Here is a 21669-nt window from a genome sequence, read left to right on the forward strand (position 1 = left end):
GCGCGGTTCGGCTTCCCGGGTCCCGCGCGCCCCGAGCCGCCCCGGGGATCGCCGGGGCCGGGCGGCTCGGGGCGCGCGGGGAGGCTCCCTCCGCTTCCCGCTGGCTAAGAGCGCGTGTTCTCTGCTCTCCCGCGCACAGGGCACCACGAGCCGCGCGGGGCACCTGGCGGGGCCGGAGCCCGCGCCGCCGCCGCCGCCGCCGCGGGAGCCGTTCGCGCCCAGCCTGGGCAGCGCCTTCCACCTGCCCGACGCGCAGCCCGCCGCCGCCGCCGCCGCCGCCGCCGCGCTCTACTACTCCAGCTCCACGCTGCCCGCGCCCCCGCGCGGGGGCTCCCCGCTGGCCGCGCCCCAGGGCGGCTCGCCCACCAAGCTGCAGCGCGGAGGCTCGGCCCCCGAGGGCGCCGCCTACGCCGCGCCGGCGCGCGGCTCCTCGCCCAAGCAGTCGCCCAGCCGCCTGGCCAAGTCCTACAGCACCAGCTCGCCCATCAACATCGTCGTGTCCTCGGCCGGCCTGTCCCCGATCCGCGTGACCTCGCCCCCCACCGTGCAGTCCGCCATCTCCTCCTCGCCCATCCACCAGCTGAGCTCCGCCATCGGCACGTACGCCACCCTGTCGCCCACCAAGCGCCTGGTCCACGCGTCCGAGCCCTACGGCAAGCACTCGCAGGAGCTGTATGCCACGGCCACCCTCCAGAGGCCGGGCAGCCTGGCAGGTAACGGGCCCGCCGCTCGGCACCCCCACCCCCCGGGGGGCCGTCTGGGCGCGCGCTGGGGGGCCGTGCGGGAGGCAGGCAGACGGACGGCGGGGACTGGAGCAGACTCGGGCTGGGCTTGTCGGTGGGCAGGTGTTTAGCATCCTCCGAAGGCAGGGAAGCGGAGGGCGTCCCTAGACCGGCTGTGTTAACTAGCATCTGAACTCAAATCTACCGGTCGCTTCTGTTTGGAAGTCGTGCATTCTCGCAAACTCGAGTGTTTTCTTCTGTCTCTCCGTCTCTGTCTCTCTGTCTCCCCTCTCGCTTTCTCTGTCCCTGCCACCCCGCCCTCAATAGGCAGATATCCATCCTTTAAGTCAAATTTAATAAGCAGTCACAAAGACCTGTTGAATGTATCCAGAAAAAAGAGCACAGAGAATAAAAAGACAGTGTTTCTAGGATCACCTGTAGTTCTCTGCATTGAGTTGCAGAGAAAAAGTAAGGGATTTTCTTACCTATAGAGCAGACATCCAACTTCCAAAGATTTCAGTAGTCGTGAAAAGTCGAAAAAGTTACCTGTGATGAATTGCCTGAAATTTTTACTACTTTGTGGTGGCTTAAAATGATTATGTTTTGTCTAAGTGTGGTTACTGGGAAAATGAAAGGCGCTTCCTTCCAGACCTGCCATTGAGATTGTGTAGATCCCAGCAATGGGGGAAAAAGTAACCAACGATGAAGTCTCTTGAGTGTGTTGCCTGTTTACTAAGAGGGATGGGGTGGGGAAATTGGGCTCAACGGGGTTTGGGGATGAAACCTGCTTTTCCTTGCCAGTTTGGATGAGGTGACATTTCTGTGGTCCTTATGCCCATCGAAGACCAGGCTGAGCTGGGGATTCACTGCTGGTTAACACCATATGTTCAGCTTAAACAAGACACTGTGATTGAAAGACTAATGTTTTGTCTCCTAAAACACCTGACAACAACCCCAGATTTATTGTTGATTTTTTTTTTCCCTCTTATCAAAGTATTTGGTAGCTGTGTCACTCTAGTAACAGATGCTGCTCTCATATGTTCCCCTTCTTGACATAAATGGATGCCTGTAAAGATAAATAGGATAAAGAAAAGGAACTTGTTGCATACGGGAGGCAGGTGTCCAAGGGCTTTTTAAATTCACACAGTAATCGCCGGTGTGGACTGGTCTGGCATAACAGGACGCAGACAGGAATTCTGCTGCCCCCAAGTTATGCTAGGTATGCTTTTTCTCTCACACACTCCTTCTCTCTCTTTAATAGAATTTTGGAAGTAACACTCATGATGTCAGCCTAGTGCCAGCATCCAAATGCCTGTAACGTAGGGACTCAAGAGTGGCAGTCTGGTCGGAAGAGGGCCGTGGGAGACCTGTATGGAAACGTAGTTTAGATAAGTTTGGAAACTTTGTTTTAGAAGTTTGCAAAATAAGTTTCTGGATCATGGCAAGGAGTGGGGACCTGGGGAGTTTGTGGGAGACTCAGGCCCTTGGACCCTCTTCCCAGCCATCAGAGAGAAGAGGCAGCTGAGTCCTAGAGGGTCCCAGTGACTTGCCAAAATCCCATCTGTTCCCTGCAGAGACCCAGGGAAAGAAACTAGGAGACTTAACTTCCGTCTCTTTGTCCCAATGATTAGACGTGCTAAACTTGGGGGGGGTTCCACTCAATCACATTACGAAAAATAGGGAGTGTGTGTCTGGTGGAGAGGTGGGGGGGTGGGGGGGTGGGAGTTGGTGGGGCAGGTGTGATGGGGCAGGATGAGAGCCTGACTGCTCCTAATGTCACTGAATGAAGTGCTGGGCTGGGCTTAGTCACTCAGTCGTGTCTGACTCTTTGCAACCCCACAGATGCCCGCCCCCCCCCCCGCCCCAGGGTCCTCTGTCCATGGGGATTCTCCAGGCAAGAGTACTGGAGTGGGTTGCATGCCCTCCTCCAGGGGATCTTCCCAACCCAGGGATCCAACCTAGGTTGGATCCACATTGCAGGTGGATTCTTGACCAACTGAGCCACCAGGAAAACCAAGGGAGAGGTTTTAAAAGTGTATGGGCTTCTTCCCAGGTGGAGATAGTGATAAAGAACCCACCTGCCAATGTAAGAGACACAAGTGATATGGGTTCAGTCCCCAGATCAGGAAGATCCCCTGTAGCAGGGCATGGTAACCCACTCCAATGTTCTTGCCTGGAGAATCCCATGGACAGAGGAGCCTGGTGGGCCACAGTCCATAGGGTCACAAAGAGGCGGACATGACTGTCGTGACTTCGCATGCATGCAACTGTTTAGGAGATCGTTTATCCTCTGATAATCTGGAGTGAATGTGTCTGAGGATATGATGTGTGTGTGTTGGGCGGTGAAGGGGAGAGAGTGAGAGAGAGAGAGAGAGAGAGGGAGAGAGAGTAAGGAGTCTTTGTCCAGAAATAAGGGACCTTCAGGTGCTCATCACAAGCCCATGTGCTTTCACTTACCTCTTCATTTCCATCCCTTCTTCGCTTCTCTGACCAGATTCCATTTTTTGCTCCCTGGTGGGAAAAGAATCAACATGCCATTGACGGTTCTTGATTTTGGAGCTACAAGAAGCACTTTTAATATTTGAGTTACTTTGTTTCAAATGCATACTTTTAAATATTCATTTGAAGATTTTTTTCAAGCGAATTGCTGCTGGTGGTTTTTGAGTTTCAAATTATTCTATAACTCTGCATAAATACTTGGGTTGCATGAGATCATTGGCCTTATTTAGAATTTAGCAAAGTCTGGCCCATGAAAGGTGTGGGGACCGATCCTGACAACTGTGAGAACTCAGGAGCACTGGAGTTTATGGACTCTGTACCTGAATCCGTGTGCTTGATACTGTTCCAGGTATCGTAAAGTTGGGAGCCACCTGGTTTGCTAATTGAAAGTGCAGCTAAAAGTCAAGCTTGAAAAAGAGCTTTTGCATTTTCAGGGTTGTGACTTTGGAGATTTGTCACTGATGACTAGGAAGTGTGAACACTGGCATAGATAGTGATTTTCACTGTTGAATGCATTAATCCCTTTAATTATTTGTTAAGCACCTCTTATGTACTGGCACTGATTTGGACCCTAGGGAAACAGAATTGATCAATATGAACCAAAATCCCTGGCCTCGTTTCAGCTGGAGAAGATAGAAAATCACAGGCATTTTTAGCAGAGTGACCAGGGAAAGCTCTAATGAGAAGGTGACTTTTGAGTCAATTATGAAGGCAGTGAGGATACTGGCCATATTAATACCCAGCAGAAGGGCATTCTGAGCAGAAGGAACAGTGAGTTCAAAAGCTGGGAAATGGACGTGTGTCTGATCTGTTTGCAGAATGGCAAGGACACCCGTGAGGGTATGTCAGAGAGAAAGAGGGCAAAGAAATGACACAGACTCCAGTGAAGTGACCAGCAAGGTGGGGGTGGAAGCTCAGATCAGGGGAGGCCTCAAGATTTCGGGATGCTGACTATACCCCTATCCACGGGAGCTGTTGAGGATTTGAGCAGTGGAGTGACGCAGTGTGACTTAGTCTATAACGGAATACGCTGGAGAGGACCAAGGGCAAAACCAGGAGGACAAGTTGGGAGGTCCCTGCAGTAAGGTAAGCAAGAGGTGATGATGGCGTGGGGGCCAGCATGGAAGCATTGGAGGCTGTGAGGAGTCGTGTAGTCCTGGGTCTGTAGATAGAGCCCAGCTGACCAGATTGTCTCATGGACTAGGTGATGATGGTAAGAGAGAGATGACTTAAGGATACCTCCGACTCAACAACCAGAAGAATGGAATCAACCACTGGCTGAGATGGGACAGGATGCAGAAGCATCTGGTTGGGTTTGGAGGCAGTTTGGAGATGGGACATCTGTCTATCAGAAGGCACATGTGAAGTAGACAGGTGGATATACAAGTTGGAGTTCCGGGGAAAGCCCAGGCTGGAGATAAAAAATCAGGGAGTCATCAGTAAGTAGATGGTATTTGAGACTGAGAATCTTAAAGCAGTTTCTACATAGGAAGTAAGTTTAGAGAGAAGAGGTCCGTGGACTGAGCCCAGATGCCTCCCACAAGTGCAGAGGCCTAGGAGTAGAGCAGCTGCTGCTGCTAAGTCACTTCAGTCATGTCTGACTCTATGCGACCCCATAGACAGCAGCCCACCAGGCTCCTCCATCCCTGGGATTCTCCAGGCAAGAACACTGGAGTGGGTTGCCATTTCCTTCTCCAATGCATGCTTGCATGCTAAGTCGCTTCAGTCATGTCTGACTCTATGCAACCCCATGGACAGCAGCCCACCAGGCTCCTCCATCCACAGGACTCTCCAGGCAAGAACACTGGAGTGGGTTGCCATTTCCTGCTCTGGAGTAGAGCAGGAACCCAAGCAAAAGAAAGAGATAAGTCAGAAGTGTAGGTCAGTGTCATTTCTTAGGTGCCAGGAGAATAACATGTCTCTTGTTTCCCACAACTTTATGAGGTCAGTGTGATTTTTACCTCCATTGTACAGGTTTGAAAACTGATGCGTATCATCAATGATAAATCCTTTACCCAGAGTCACCTTGGCTGGAAGTGACAGGGATGCAATTTGAAGCTCCCATCACTATCACTTTGAATCCAGCATCTCTATACTCTTCAATACACATGGTATATAGTTGTTGTTGTTCATTTGCTAAGTCTTGTCTGACTCTTTGCAACCCTGTGGACTGCAGCACATCAGGCTTCCCTGTCCTTCAGTGTCTCCCAGAGTTTGCACAAACTCAGGGCCGTTGAGTCGGTGATGCCATCCAACCAACTCATCCTTTATCCTGCCTCCCTTCTCCTCCCACCCTCTATCTTTCCCAGCATCAGGGTCTTTTACAATGAGTTAGCTCTTCACATAGGGTGGCCCAAGTATTGGAGGTCAGAGGTGTTGTATGTTATTGAAGAAAGACACCAAGGACATAAAAATACCATACAAGTTTTCAACTTATTTAAATGACTAGTGATTTTGAAGAAGCAGAAATGTCTCAAAAATGTGTCAACATCCTGTTGACTATGACTACAGTACCAATTTTTGTTCAATTCTGTACAGCAGATAACATAATCCTTTCATTTTCTGGTTTAGAGCAAAATTAATCCTGTTAAAAATAGAAATCTGAGTTGTAAATACATATTAAAGTTAAGTCAAACATCAGAAGCTTATTTTTAGGTAAAAATGAAATGGATTAAATGAAGATTCTTAGCCAATGATTGTCATCAAAACTGACCTAATAGGGAGAGGAATTTGTCCAGGCTTGTCCCTCTTGTACCCCCGCCAAAGAGACATCAAACTCACTCTTCAGAGGGGATCACACACTATAAACCTCACATTCCACATTCTTGGAGATCCAATTCATTCCCTGATTTGTTAATATTTTCAGGTGCACCTGTTATAAGAAAAAGAAAAAAAAAAAAGCCTAATCCTATTTAAAAGCTTTGCAGTCTCTGCTGTCAGTTTTCTCAGAGGAAACCCGAGGTCTCCTCAGGTAATAAGCAAGTTTGTTTATCACATGGTGCTTGGGACATGGTCAGAATGCAATGTGATATCTGGCTGCTTCTGCCCTTTTAAATTGCATTTCCTATACTTGAACAATTCTTGTGGACCTTCCAACTCCCCCTTAAGCTAAAAAAAAAAAAAAAAAACAGTTTAGATTTACTAGTTAGAATGTGATATGCCTGTGATATCAATCAACAGTTTAATCTTCTTTCCAAAGTGGTTTACAGCTGGCTGTCAGCCGAAACTTCCTGGGGTTCTTTGGCACTCTGCCTCCCTAGGGACCGCTCCTCAACTGCAGAAGCTCCAGTGATTTCCTGACTAGCCACACTCCTCAGTCCCAGCCCTTCATCAGAACCTCATGCTCTCAGAGCCCAGGCCCCACCCAAGCATCTTTTCCTGGCTCAGAATGTAAAATAGATCTGTCTCCTGCACTATGCACTCAGCCATCCTGCCCCTCAGAGCACTTAGGGGGAGAATGGACTGATTCCTACTCGTGGACTGTCTCTAGCTTCCACCAACAAAGTGATTATTCAGCCAGCCAGCCATTTACTCTCTACAATTCTGGGATCCCAGTTTATAGCAGGGAACCCTTATCTGAGTGGTCCCCTGGGTCCGCTCTCTCCGAGGAGGGTGGGTACTAAAATCTCTTCAGCAAACTTCCTCTCTACTTACTGTTCCCTAACTGCCTCCCTCTGCCTGGAGACCCAGACTCCAAGACATTCCTTTGAAAACCACTCTGTGCAGCATCTGATTGCAACATAGTGTCTGATTTCTGTCCAGTTGATGTCCATTCAGATCAGATAAGCAGCAGGGAGTGTATCCTTTTATCACCTGTTTTCTGTACAGTGAGTAGCTGGATCAGGAAGTAAATGTTTGGGATGCTAGGGGCCACAAAGGCTTTCCAGACGGGTTCCTTTTTGTTGATTCCTGGAAATGAGTATCTTCCCTTCTCTCTCTACCGCCTAGTGACCTTGCTAGTTAAAATAGGGTGAACAGATCTTTTTGTTCTTTTGAGAGCAGCATCTTTATGTATGTAGCCTTATAGGCTGGCCTGTTCAGTGTTTGATACTTACACAATGTTGATCATGCTGTAATTTAACTGGGAACATGTACGTTTTAAAAATGACACTGAACCTTGCACAACAGTTAAGGTGACATGACTCTCCACTCATTAGCCTCTCCGAGCCTCAGACCCTCTGAAATAAAGAGTACAGAATTAAATACAACGAGGAATGAAGTCACAGAAGTGACAGAACAGAGACTGGAAGGTGGGTGTCACCAACAAGCAAGTCATTGAAAAAGTTCTAGAAAGCAAAATAGATAGGAGTGATAAGCAATGAAAATGTGGAAGTTTCTCCCGGGAATCGGCTGTGCCTCGGAGGTGGACTAGCTGTCTTGTGTGAATGCTTGGACAAGCTCAACCTTAAGAGCTGGGGTGCTGGAGAGAAGTGAGGCTTGAGATGGAGGGATTTAAAGTCAGCGCTTGAGACCGTGGCTCCCTCCTCCCATCTCATCCCCTCCTTCCTACCAAGATGACCTGGTGGCCAGTGCTTACTCCAGGCTGAAGACTAGGCGTGGTCTCTTGAAGAAGCTGAACAAACTGCCTGAGAAAGCTAGACTTCAGTTATGGCAGTTGGTGGCCTAGAGGAAGTTCACTTCATACAGGCTTGTGGGGTGGTGAGCTGACACCCACCAGCTTGGAGCTGCCGTCCGCTGTCTCATTCTGCAGAAGGACGGCCAGCCCGTAGGCTCCACTCTTCTCCTCAGTTCTAATACAAAGACACACAGTGGAAAGCATTTCTGTTCATGCCGTAGCAGAAGAAGCTGGCCCTGGGTTTCTGTTTCTCAAATATGAGGAATTACCAAGGATTACTAAGGAATTTGGGTCAATTAGTGGCATGAAAAAGAAAACCAGGAAAGTGAACTGTCTCTTGGAAGAAACAGAGATGATTTATAGAAAAGGGAGCGCGGGATGAAGAGAGACAAGCTAAAACTTTAGGTTTAGGACTGAGAAGGATTTAAGAAGATCTTATATTTATTAAGAAAGAATTGAGTTGATATGTGAAAGGATCAAAGAACAAGAAAATCTTTTGGGGGCTGTAAAAATATAACTACTACATTAAAAAATTTGATAGAACGAGTGGGAAATAGTCAAGGAAATCACTGGGAAGGCAGCATATAAAGAGAAAGAGATAGAGAATACTGCAGCAAGAGTCATAAAGGAACAAACCCAGGAGATCTGACATATCACTGCAGCCTCAGAGAGAAACATGCAGAAAAGCAAATTGTCAGTGGAGTAATGCAGAGCAATTCCTAAGAGCCGAGGGACCTGTGTCCTCCTAGGAAATACCCTTTGCTTGGAATAGAAAATATTTCATCTTCTGCATCATGAAACTTCATAACACCAACATAAAAAGACTCTGAAACCCCTGGAGAGGAATAAGACAGATGGCACCTGACTTGCAGTAGTGACGCTGGAGGAAAAAGAACATTCAGGTGATGCCCTAAAAAAGTTTCAACCTAAAGAGCCTCTTGATGAAAGTGAAAGAGGAGAGTGAAAAAGTTGGCTTAAAACTCAACATTCAAAAAACTAAGATCCTGGTATCAGGTCCCACCACTTCATAGCAAATAGTTGGGGAAGCAATGCAAACAGTGAGAAACTTTATTTTGGGGGGCTCCAAAATCACTGCAGATGGTGACTGCAGCCATAAAATTAAAAAACACTTTGCTTCCTGGAATAAAAGCAATGATCAACTTAGACAGCGTATTAAAAAGCAGAGACATTACTTTGCTGACAAGGGTCCATCTAATCAAAGCTGTGGTTTTTCCAGTAGTCATGTGTGGATGTGAAAGTTGGACTATAAAGTTGAGCACTGAAAAATTGATGCTTTTGGACTGTGGTGTCAGAGAAGACTCTTGAGAGTCCCTTGGGCTGCAAGGAGATCCAACCAGTCCATCCTAAAGGAGACCAGTCCTGGGTGTTCATTGGAAGGACTGATGTTGAAGCTGAAACTCCAGTACTTTGGCCACCTCATACGAAGAGCTGACTCATTGGAAAAGACCCTGATGCTGGGAAGGATTGGGGGCAGGAGGAGAAGGGGATGACAGAGGATGAGATGGTTAGATGTCATCACCAACTTGATGGACATGAGTTTGAGCAAGCTCCGGGAGTTGATGGACAGGGAAGCCTGGTGTGCTGCAGTCCATGGGGTCTCAAAGAGTCGGACATGACTGAGCAGCTGAACTGAAAACCTATGCATAGCTCAATTATCCATCATCTCTAAAAAAGAGTATGAGATATTTTCAGACTTGCAAGTGCTCATGAAATCTGTCTCCTAGGCACCCTTTCCTAAATGTGACCGCAATTGGATGATGTATTCTTAGCTAAATAAGGGCATAAAGCAAGAGGAAAGCATGGTATCCAGAGAAGCAATTTATACTGACCAGAAGGTCTATAAAGAGTTGCCTCTGAAGGAGTCAGGGTGGGGAGACAGCTGGGTAGCAGGAAAGATGGGACTCAACACATGAATGTGGACAATCATGAATATTGGGGAAATTCCAGAGGCGTCTGTGTAATCTCAATATTTAAAAACAGAACAAGTAGAAAGATGAATGAAAGTAATGAATTTACTTGCAGTCCTGTAGAGTTTCACAAATACAGGAGGCAGTGGTCACCAGCATGGATTGAGGAGCTAGATAGACGTGTGCGCATATCTTGATTCCGTCACTTGCCAGCTCCATGACCCTGGATAGCTTGGTTGAGCCCAGTAAATCTTTACTGACCACTTATCTTGTGCTGGGTGCTGCCTCAGGTGTGACCACACACCTGTGAACAACAGAGGCCAAAGCACCTGTCCTCTTACAGGTGATGGTGTGATGCTGATAGGATATTAGGTGGTGAGGAGTGCCAGGGAAGGGAGGATTGAGAGAGGGCAGGGTGGCCAAGCTCTCTACCGCAAGATGTCCATTAAGCAAACACCTGGATGTACCAGACAGAGGGAACAGCCAGTGCAAAGGCCCTGAGGTGAAATCATGCCAGGCTTGTTTGGGAAATAGAATGGGGCTTCTCTGAGACTGCTTGCGTTTCCTATAGTGAGGATAACAGTGCTGCAACCATTATACTGTCATAGCAAAGGTCATATGAGATTGAGAATCATGCCTGTCAATTGCTGATTTGCATGTCTACATATTAAAAGTGTTCAGTACTGATGAGAACTCTGCTCATTCTGTGGATTCACTGATGCAATCTTTTGTGGATCAAGCAACTTATCCTTCCATGGTTTCCACTCAAGCTGGCTCTGCTGTGTACCCTGACCACACTGACTTTCTTTGTTAGTAATACCTTATGGATAAATAAGAAATAAGGGGGCTTCCCTGGTGCCTCAGTCGGTAAAGAATCTGCCTGCAGTGTGGGAGACCTGGGTTTGATCCCTGGGTTGGGAAGATCCCCTGGAGGAGAGCATGGCAGGCTACTCTAGGATTCTTGCCTGGAGAATTCCCATGGACAGAGGAGACTGGCAGTCTGCAGTCCATGGGGTCACAAAGAGTCAGACACAACTGAACGACTAAGCGGGGCATACACATGGATGAATAAGGGCTTCCCAGGTGGCACAGTTGGTAAAGAATATGCCTGCTCAATGCAGAAGACACAAGAGAGGCTGATTCGATCCCTGGGTCAAGAAGATCCCCTGGAAGAGAAAATGGCAGCCCACTCTAGTATTTTTGCCTGGAGAATCCCCATGGACAGAGGAGCCTGATGGGCTACAGTTCATGGGGTCAAAAAGAGTCAGATGTGACTAAGCATGCACAGACACACATAGATGAATAAACCTTGTGTGGTGAAAAAAAAGGGAGTCTCAGTAAATCATGACTATTGTTACTCTGCAGAATCATGATATCAGCCCAGTCTATTGGGCATTCACATCTAAATAAGATGGAGCTCATGACTCCAGGGGTCTCCCTTGACAGGAAGGGGTAGAGTGGTGTCAGTTCAGAAGTAACTTGTGGTATCAAGAGCTATGAGAGAGGACCAGGGTCTTGGGACATCCCTGGAGGGAGAGGCATGTCCAGGTAGAAGGATGGGGAAAGGGTCCCTGAAGGAGGCAGCATTTGAGGTTGAGCTTAATAAAGTGCCGCTGAACAGGTTCAAACGGGAGAAGAGGGTATAGCTAGGGAGGGATGGGTTGGATATTGGTTAAAAGTGTATGAAACATCTTGTAAGCTGCTTTTCACTTGGAGTTAGGATCCCAGGGCAAGGGACTGACTGAGATGATGGAGGTTGGAGGCAAGGTGAGGGTGTGAGGAGATTGAAAAGGAATGGATTAAAGCAAGGACCTGCTATTGTGCAGTGCGACCAAAAACAAATGGGGTTTAGTCACTGAGTCATGTCTAAGTCTTGAGACCACGTGGACTATAGCCCCCCAGGCTCCTCTGTCCATGGGGTTTCCCAGGCAAGAATACTGGAGTGGGTAGCGGTTCCCTTCTCCAGGGGATCTTCCTGACCTAAGTAATTGAACCGGACTCTCCTGCATTGCAGGTGGATTCTTTACCAACGGAGCCGTCAGGGAAGTCCCACCGACAATAAATAAGTAAAAGAAGGACCTCACTGTAGAACACAGGGAGCTCTTCTTAATACTCTGTAGTGACCTATATGGGAGAAGAATCTAAAAGAATAGTGGATATACGTGGATGTGTAACTGATTCACTTTGCTGTACCCTTGAGACTGACACAACATTGTAAATCAGCTATACTCCAATAAAAGTAATTTTTAAAAAGCGGGGGACAAGTTCTCCGACCCCAGAAATGAGCCAGCTCTTAGGATATTTCCCTTTTCCCTTGTTGAAAAATGGGCCAGGTAATGTGCAGCCACATGTTCCCTGGTCCTGGACTCAGAAGTTACTTATTTCTTCAGTACTGCTGATCACACGGACGGCTGGTAGAAACAGTCTGCTGGCAAATGCTCATATATAATGCTGAATCAGAGAAAGAAGTAACAGAGAGGTTTCCTAGGGGGTCGCCAGCACCCAGCAATGAGAAAGCCTGGCTGGCGTCTGACCCCTGGTGTGAATTTTTTCTGTCTTCGTGCCTCTGAACTGAAAGTCGAGGGAACACTGGGGGTAAAGTACTTCGGGTTCCCTGTGGTGCTTACACATTTCAGGTCATAGGTATGGATTAATCTGTGTCTGGTAGCCACTCACTTTTAAGCATCTGCATCAGTTCAGCAATCCTAGTTAACCAGTATCTCTGCCTTAGCAAATATGAAGCTTCTTTTAAATACTTTTTTTCTTTTTAATCTAAGCAAGAGGGATTATATAGAGAACCAACTTTTACTAGCTGTGAAAATAGCCTCCAACAATTAATAACTCAAAAGCTTTCAGAATGGAGTTTATTTGCGACCCAACCTGCATCAAATCCTTTCTGCCATGATATTTAACCAATGGGCATTTTTATGATTTTTTGATCGGGTGGAGAGGGAGGTGGGAGGGGGGAACGGGATGGGGAACACATGTAAATCCATGGCTGATTCGGGTCAATGTATGACAAAAACCACTACAATATTGTAAGGTAATTAGCCTCAAACCAATAAAAATAAATGGAAAAAAAAAAGAAAATTAAAAAAAAATTATTTTAGTGACGTATAGCTATTTACAAGGTCATGTTAGTTTCATTTTGTAATTTTAAAAACTTGGTCATATATTGTAGTCCATGTTACGCAGAATATATATGTCATGTATAATACATTTAATTTCTGCCTATTATCTATATTTTAAATAAATGACAAGAACTTCCCTGGTGGTCCAGTGGTTAGAACTTCACCTTCCAATGCAGGGGGTGTGGGTTTGATCCCTCATTAGGGAGCTAAGATCTCACATGCCTAGCGGCCAAAAATACAAAACGTAAAACAGAAGCCATATGTAACATTCAGTAAAGACTTTAAAAATGGTCCACGTTAAAAAAAAAAAAATCTTTAAAAAAGTATTTGACGAAAAACACTATGCACTCATCTGTGTCTGTGTATATGTGAAAAGTGAAAGTGTTAATCGCTCAGTCGTGTCTGACTCTTTGCGACCCCGTGGACTGTAGCCGGCCAGGCTCCTCTGTCCATGGAATTCTCCAGGCAAGCGTTTTGGAGTGCGGTTGCCATTCCCTTCTCCAGGTGATCTTCTCAATCCAGGAATCAAACCCAGGTCTCTTGCATGGCAGGCAGATTCTTTACTGTCTAAGCCGCCAGGGATACCCTTAAGTACACTCATATGTGTGTATATATATGTATACTTTATATATGGATAAAGTTTGATTTGCTGTGAAATAACTAAAGTGAAATACCTAAAATCTCTAAAGGCTGATCTCAAGCAGATCTATATGTCTATTATGAAAGCACTGACTTTGATACAAAAAAGAATGTATACTGAATTTTCCTGCAACCAGAAGAGGCAGAGCATTTATTTAAGTGGGTTAACAGGCTCCCTGGGGCAACTGAGCCCTCTGCATATTTCAGAACTCCTCATCACACTTCATCTAGTCGACATTCAACAAGTTTCTTCGACTATTATAGAGCTCACTAATTGGTGAAAGTGTTAAGCCCCATCAGTAATTGAAAATCACCCGTAGAATGAAGTGAAGTATGAACACAAAGACATACCAGGTTCTCTTCAAGGTGAGTGGAGGATGGAAAAATTGCCAACAGCTAACAGAAAAACTTGGCTCAATGAGTATTAAAAATGAATAAAGTAGAGTGTTAGTCACTCAGTCGTGTCCGACTCTTTGCTGCCTGTTGGACTGTAACCTGCCAGGCTCTTTCTGTCCATGGGATTTTCCAGGCAAGAATACTGGAGTGGGTAGCCATTTCCTTCTCTAGGGGATCTTCCTCACCTGGGGATCAAACCCTTGTCTCCTGAATTGCAGACAGACTCTTTACCATCTGAGCCACCAGGGAAGCTATAAGTGTAATAGAAGTTGCTCAGTCGTGTCTGACTCTTTGCAAGACCATGGACTGTAGCCCACGAGGCTCCTCCGTCCATGGGATTCTCCAGGCAAGAAGACTGGAGTGGGTTGCCATTTCCTTCTCCAGGGGATCTTCCCAACCCAGGGATCGAACCCAGGTCTCCTGCATTGCATGCAGACGCTTTAATCTCTGAGCCACCAGGGAAGCCCACATAAGTGTATAAGGTACACTTTTTTCTCTCACCTGTTCTCTCACCACTGAGTTTCTCAAAGCTTTGGAAAGTGGCTTCCTATGCTTTTAGGCGTCAGTTGAAATATTAGCAGAGACCCAGACAGCCATCTCTGAAATGTCACAGACTCCCCTGGAGAGCTCGCCACTCTCTATGTCTGACTCCAAAGATGTGAATGATCATACAAACAGACAGTGCCTATTCTGTGGCATCTGTGTACATCAAGGACCTGCCCAGGAAGCCCCAGACTTGATAGTGAAAGGAACCCAAAGAAAACCATTAATGGTCTTCACTCAGTGGACTTGAGCAGCTCTTGGAATTTCTGTTTGCTGTAATCATCTTCACACAGATGGACATGATGGAGCTTGGGCAAACTCCAGGAGATAGGGATAAGGAGGCCTGGTGTGCTGCAGTCCGTGGGGTCACAGAGTCGGATACGACAGTGATTGAACAACAGTCTTCATACAGGCTTGATAGCCTTGGTTTTTCCTGTTTGGCTTCCTGGATGGCGCCTGGGCCCACAGATGCTATGCTGTCGAAGAAGGGGAGTCTGTCCTAACCTGGAATGATGTCTGTATTTCCTGGTGTTTCAGTCTTTAGCCTTCGCTCTCCTTGAATGGACTGGCAGCATCTTAAAGAAGTCAACCCTTTCCTAGGAGTTAAGTGCGCACACACACATATACACGCACGCTCACATTCATTCAGGTCATAAGCTCAGCTGGTTAGAAGCAGATCATGCCACAGTCCCCTCTGTGGCTGAGTCAGTAGCTGGTTGAGGTTGACATTGTCCCAGACAGGCCCTTCACCTTGACATTCTTCTAGCAGATGTAGTATTTGTTTTGCACTGGAAGAGTGAGTACCAATTTCTGTACTAAGAAGGTACCTTGTAACATCACTATTGTACCATAGCAATTGGTGATTTAATAACCATTTCTAAAGTAACAGACGAAAGGTGGGTGGGAGAATTATAACTATACGTAGGTCTCATCAATCATGCATTTATTAGGGAATTAATGTTTTAATATAACCAGTATTCAAATAGTAATTACTCATATATAGTTCAGTGGCTAATTGGATTCTAAAACACACTCATACGCATACACATATTAAAAGCTTTTAACCAGAAAAGAATCAAAGAAGAACTTTAGTCCTTGGAACTGTTTATTACACAGAATAATTCCTTTCCTCTCAAACTTTTTTCATATGCCAAGTATTATGTTGATTAAAATAATAAAACTTTAATAAAGAAATATACATAAATTATACAATGTAAATATAGAAAATGACTAATCTATGAAACAGTTTATTTGCTTGTTCCCCCCACCCCAAGTTGTATTGTGAGTTAATGATGCCTACTTCTTGAATTATCACTAAGGCCATTTGGTGGGTATTGGAGGAACAGAGAAAGCAGTACAGAAATGATACAAGGAAAATATTTGAAGTTTGTGTTTTTGCAAATATCTAATTTTGAAAAGGATTAGGAAATGGCAACCTGCTCCAGTATTCTTGCCTGGAAAATTCCATGGACGGAGGATCCTGGTGGACTACAATCCATGAAGTTGCAAAGAGTTGGGCATGACTGAGCATGCACACATGTAATTTTGAAAAGGAATTTGAACCTCTGTCTATGATATACCTAATACAATCTGAGGAAAGGTCTTCTGTTTAAGATGCTGAGATGCAGAACATCTTAGTCCAGATATTTTTCCAAATATTTAAAGCGATTTATGAAGAAAATTGCATACCTGAGCCTACTTTCATCTGATGCAACCCTTCTCCTTATCCATTCAATGAGAATGTAATCTGTGCCCTTTGGGCAAAAACCACATGCACAAAAGTGAAAACTGAGTGTTCGGCCTGTCTCCCCACAGCAGTCAGTCTTTGTAAATCAAATGAAGACTTCCCCTCCCTTGCAGCCGGTCTGTCTTTACCTCTTGATATAGCAAAAACAATGGGTCAGGAGCACCTAGTCCTGGATTCTTTTTTTGGAAAGATTCATAATTATCCCTGGCAATTGGGTCTGAAGCCAGACTCCAGATATACTGTGGGAACATTGCACTGATGGGGTTTTGAGAAGTAGCTGTGGAGAAATAAAATTATATTCATTGAGTTTTATCCACCTTGTTGATAAAGAAGAGTGTCTGTGTGGATATCAAAGTGTGTCCAGGGCTCTAGAAGTATGCCAGGGTTGAAAACGTCTAGCAACTGAGATACACAAGCAGAGCTAAATCAGTACATCCTGGCTTCACACAGGGCGTTCTGTGGACCAGCAACACCAAATTGCCCAAGAACTTGTTTAAAATGAAGGACCTCAGACTTTTCCCCAAACCTGTTGAGTCAGCACCTAAATATTAATCAGGGGACTTTTTGAGAGATACTGAAACACAGTATCTCAGTATCTGCTGGTCCACTCAGAGCTACTGCCTACCTTCCCTGAGATAAAAAAGCAAAGAGATGGATGCCAGGTCAACGTTGTGCATCTTGTGTGTTTTACTAGCACCACTGTGCCATCCTAGACGGGTATGTTTCCTCGGGCTCTTTACTTGGAGTTGTGTGTGAACTGTGACACAGAACACCATCCTTCAGTGTGGACGTGGAGCCACGCAACCCTGGACTGAAAGTAAAAATGGCAATGGTCCATCCTCAGGGTGCAGAGATATCAGATTCCACATCATTCACACTTCTTTACCACTGTCTCATTACTGCGCATGTGCCTGCCTGTGCAAAAGGAACTGCACAAAAGAAGCCCGTTTTTCTAACAGCTTTGGGAAGAAATGATTATGGTCAGGGAGGAAAGACAAGACAAGGGAATAAAATCACAGGGATAACGCTGACCAGGGATTTTGGCCTTAATCATGCTTACTGGAAAGCATTTGAGTCCCAGTAGATGACTCTCTTCATTTAGTAAAATGTGAGGTGAAGTGTTGTAATTACAATAAGTTGTATTGGAAACTTTGTCAAGAAAATTACAGGAGCAAATGCTTCTGTGTTATATTTGTTGTCAGAGGCTGTGTGAGTAGTCTTCATGATAGGAGCAAGGCTATATTATATCAGCAAAATATAGGAAAATTTAGGGTTTTATGAAAAAGATGAAATGGGGTGGGGGCATTCTTTGCTTTCCAGAACAGACATCATAGAATCATTTTATATCATCAGGTGGCCCATTACACTGAAATTATTAGCTTCAATGCAGTTTCATCATTGAATACAAATGAATTAATAGTTTCCCTTCCAATAAATATGGTTCATGGCCTATAGTATAGAAGATGTGTCCATGTATTTTAACATTTAAACCAATATAAGGCATCAAATTAATTCAATAAATCATGGTCATTTGCAAATGAAATTTAGCATATGGACTTGACTCAGGTTGTACAGGAATTATTTGGGGATCTTTTAAATACTGGAATTAAGTTGCAAATAATGCAAATACTATACCTTAGATGTGAGAAATATTCAATATAATACTTAATTGTTTTATTCTTGACTTTTGCTTTTGACACAAATCAAAATTCAAGCTCTGCTTCCTACTCCTGTGCCCATTTACAACTTGGTTGTTGTTCAGATGCTGTCATGTCTGACTGTTTTCTATCTGATGGACTGCAGCACGCCAGGCTTTCCTGTCCTTTACCAACTCCCATGTCCATTGAGTCAGTGATGCCATCCAGCCATTTTATCCTGCATCACCCCCTTCTCTGCCTGCCCTCAGTCTTTCCTAACATCAGGGTCTTCTATTGAAAAATGAGTCGGCTCTTCGCATCAGGTACCCAAAGTATAACGTTCACCAAAATTATGTAAACTTTTGTGTTTCTGATGGTGCTTATTAGCTGAGGGCATTTTTTTCTCCCAGGAGTTTAGTGATAACAAATATCAAGCCAGACTTTTTGAGATGTTCAAAGTCCACTAGAACTAGTCCACTTTGAACGAGAATAACTCGTTCAAAGTCAGAAACTCTCACAGAGAGAATGCGTCCGGCCTGCACAGCCCTTGCTACTTGGCCACGTCGCTTAGTGATGCCAGCATATCTGTAGGAACATACGTGGAAGTCAGAGCCCCCAGCAAGGAAAGAGGTGTAGTGGGGATTTGCAAGAGGAAGTCTCCTTTTTTCCAGGCTCTACACGTCTCTATAAAAGTCCTACTTTGCCCTTTGAAGATGTGGTTTTACTCATAAATAGAGATGCATGAACTGATTGCACAGTTTAAAAACACACACAACTGAATTCTTAGATCTTATTTTGGGGTTTTCTATATAGCGTGATAAGCCGTCTTCTTCTGAAGACAGCTCTTTCTCTCTTTGAGAAATGAAAAGTGCTCAACTCCGCCGTCTGGCCACACACTTCGAGTCAGCTTGCTGTGGTCCATTGATCGCTATGTCACTTAGGTCCTTCTTTTTCTCCTTCCGTTTCTTTGCAAATGAGCATGTGAAACTGGCTCCCAAATTTGAAGGAAACAAGTCAGTGGCAGCATGTCCTTCAGAGCCTAGTATTGATACTTCCACATGAAAACGGGCAACCATTTGTTTCTTTGAGAAAGCAAGTGAATTCATGTTGAATTAGAGAACCAGAAATTGTATAGTCTAGAAATTAAGAGAATGTGAATGGATCCCCATGAAAAGAGAATGAATTTGTTTCATTCTAGTCAGTAAAGTAATTGGCATTAGTGGTGGTGAATGATACTATTTGAAGAAAGCAAGAAGTGTAAATGGAGGGTAGTAACATATTAGATACCGATTTCTGTCTTTGGGGTATGTCTGCTCTCTGTGCATTGTCTGGGACAGAGAGGCTGTCAGGGTGATTTCTGCAGGAGAAAGGGGAGGCATGGTGAAAAGTGAAAGTGGAAGGCACTCAGTTGTGTCCAACTCTTTGCAATCCCATGGATTATACAGTCCATGGAATTCTCCAGGCCAGAACACTGGAGTGGGCAGCCTTTCCCTTCTCCAGGGGATCTTCCCAACCCAGGGATTGAACCCAGGTCTCCCGCATTGCAGGCGGCTTCTTTACCAGCTGAGCCACAGGGGAGCCTGGTGGTGCCCGTTAAATACACATCGCTACTCCCGGCTTGGGCTTCCCAGGGGCCTTAGTGTTATAGAGTCCACCTGCCAATGTGAGAGACACGGGATTGAGTCCCGGATTGGGAAGATCCTCTAGAGAAGGAAACGTCCACCTAGTATTCTCGCCTGGGAAAGCCCATGAGCAGAGGAATGCGGTGGGCTGTAGTCCATGGGGGTCACAAAAGAATCGGACACGGCTTAGTGACTAAACAGCAACATCTCCCCGCTCAGATGGACCGAGTTAGAATTTGGGGGGTTTTGTGCTCAGGAATCAGCACTTTTAAGAGTCTTGCAGACAATTCTGCAAGGAATAAATAAAGGTTTGAGAATTAATCATATCCTAAGGAATGATAATCCAAATGCATAACTATATGTATGTATTTGAGCTGAATCTTTGTTGTGCAGTTCTCATGAGCGTCTTACATGTGATCTCCTGTTGAATATTTCAAATTCTTTTGCTTAAAATATGGCTACTGTGACTGTGAAATTTTTAGGCAAAAAATATCAGTTCAGCTTTTATGATCATTTGTGGTATGAACTTGTAAAGAGTTCACATACTAACTGGCATTTCTTTTTAAAGACCATGTGGATCAAATGAATGATAAAAACCACTGCTGTAAATACTCTGAAGTGACACCTACAGAGAGCCTTTCCTTTCCCTGCTGGTCCCCTCTGTCTGAGAAACACACGTGCTTCCCCCAGCATGGCTCCCTTATGAAGTTTTCTGCTGAAATGTGAGACCCTCAAAAAGAACGTTCATGGCTACCTTATCAAAACAGTTTACCCTCTGATACTGACCACTCTTTTCAGCCTACTTTATTTTCCTTCAGTACCTTCACCTCTAAATGTGATGGCTGACTTATTTTCGAGGCCAGGGACTTTCTCCTCTTAAGCATCATAGTGTCCAAAACTTCTAGAAGTCGCTCACTTGGTAAATAGGTATTGAATCCGTGAATATATCCATCAACGTGGATTAGCTGGCACATGTACACAGTCTATGTAAAATCTAGCAAATAGAAATTCATTTGCAAATCAGTCTAAAAATAAGTGTTTTCTGTTGCTGGTCAAATGGAGCAGAGCCTGTTGAGTTCTCTGACCCAAGGAAAATGTGGGGTTGGAGGCATGAGACAGACAGTGGGCTGACGACACTTTATCCTTTCAGCTTCGTAATTATTTCCCATGTCAAGAATTCCCTGCGAGTCGGTCGCTGGCTGCCTCCTGGATCAGCAGATGTTTTTTATCTTCCCTCTGCAGGTTTCATTTATGTCATAGCCCTTTTCTTAAAAGGATCCCCCCTTCCCTTGGTCACGTCAGTGTTTCTTTCCATTTTGAACTTCCTTTCCTCCTTTACTCTTTGCTATTATCCATTCAAAAGCAACACTAATTTTTTTTAAGAAAAATAAAGCTGTTAGATTTCCATTTTGCAGTAATACATCACAAAATTATCAAAATTTCTTTCGCTTATAATATTTCAAAGTTAAACCTCTTATGTTGTTTTTGCATATTTTGATAGTGTAAGTTATAGCATTTGGTTGTTTTTTCAATCAAAAGATGTATTTTAACAAGATAACATAATTCCTTGACTCTAAGATCGAATGACGTGAGAGTACCTGTTTTTGTTTTTTTTTTTGTAGCTTTATCAATTGCAGAGCCCTTCACACTGATTTCTCTCTCCTTAATCTTCCCACAGTGCCATGTCGTACAAATGCAGGCATTATGATATGTATTTTTATGCTGGAGGAAACCAGAGCTCAGAGAGGTTCAGTGACTTTACTTGATTTGCTCAGATGGTTAAACACAGTTCTGGAGTCCAGAGCAGGTCTTCTTGTTTCAGTTTGTTTGGGAAAAACTGACAGAGTAAAGAGCGATACAGTGACTACCTTAGATGCTCTTAGAGCTTAGTTCACATTACTGGACGTTACTACACGCCTGTGCTCCTGAGGCCTCCTTTTGTGTATGGAATTGGAAGGGGAGCCATACTTGCAAGTTTCTGTTCCCCCAAAACTGGGTTCCCCTCTTGGTGCATGTTAGGCCAGTAGACACAACCAAGCCAGAAGCTGGGAGAAGGAAGGATTTATTTCTTGCAACAAATAAGAAGACAGCGATCTTTCCCGAAGCTCTGTCTGTCTGAACAGGAAAGTTTTAAGCTAAAGGTATACGCGTATTCATGAGAGGGCTCGAGCAGAGGAAAATCAGCGCAGAATTGTGTCAGCAGGTCCACAGAGTCCAAGCTTTAGTAGA

The 21669-nt window shown here is 45.0% G+C and overlaps 1 protein-coding gene across 2 annotated transcripts in view; it reads left to right on the top strand.

The window, feature by feature from the left end:
- The window catches only part of CTNND2 (catenin delta 2), a 1061406-nt gene that overhangs the window by 618241 nt on the left and 421496 nt on the right, over positions 1-21669 (top strand). For both annotated transcript variants that reach the window (XM_043887623.1, XM_043887624.1), the window contains exon 7: positions 140-713. In XM_043887623.1, coding sequence (XP_043743558.1) covers positions 140-713 — 574 coding nt within the window. The remainder of the gene's footprint in view (positions 1-139; positions 714-21669) is intronic.

Source organism: Cervus elaphus, chromosome 25 (genome assembly GCF_910594005.1).
Source record: "Cervus elaphus chromosome 25, mCerEla1.1, whole genome shotgun sequence".
NCBI lineage: Eukaryota > Metazoa > Chordata > Mammalia > Artiodactyla > Cervidae > Cervus > Cervus elaphus.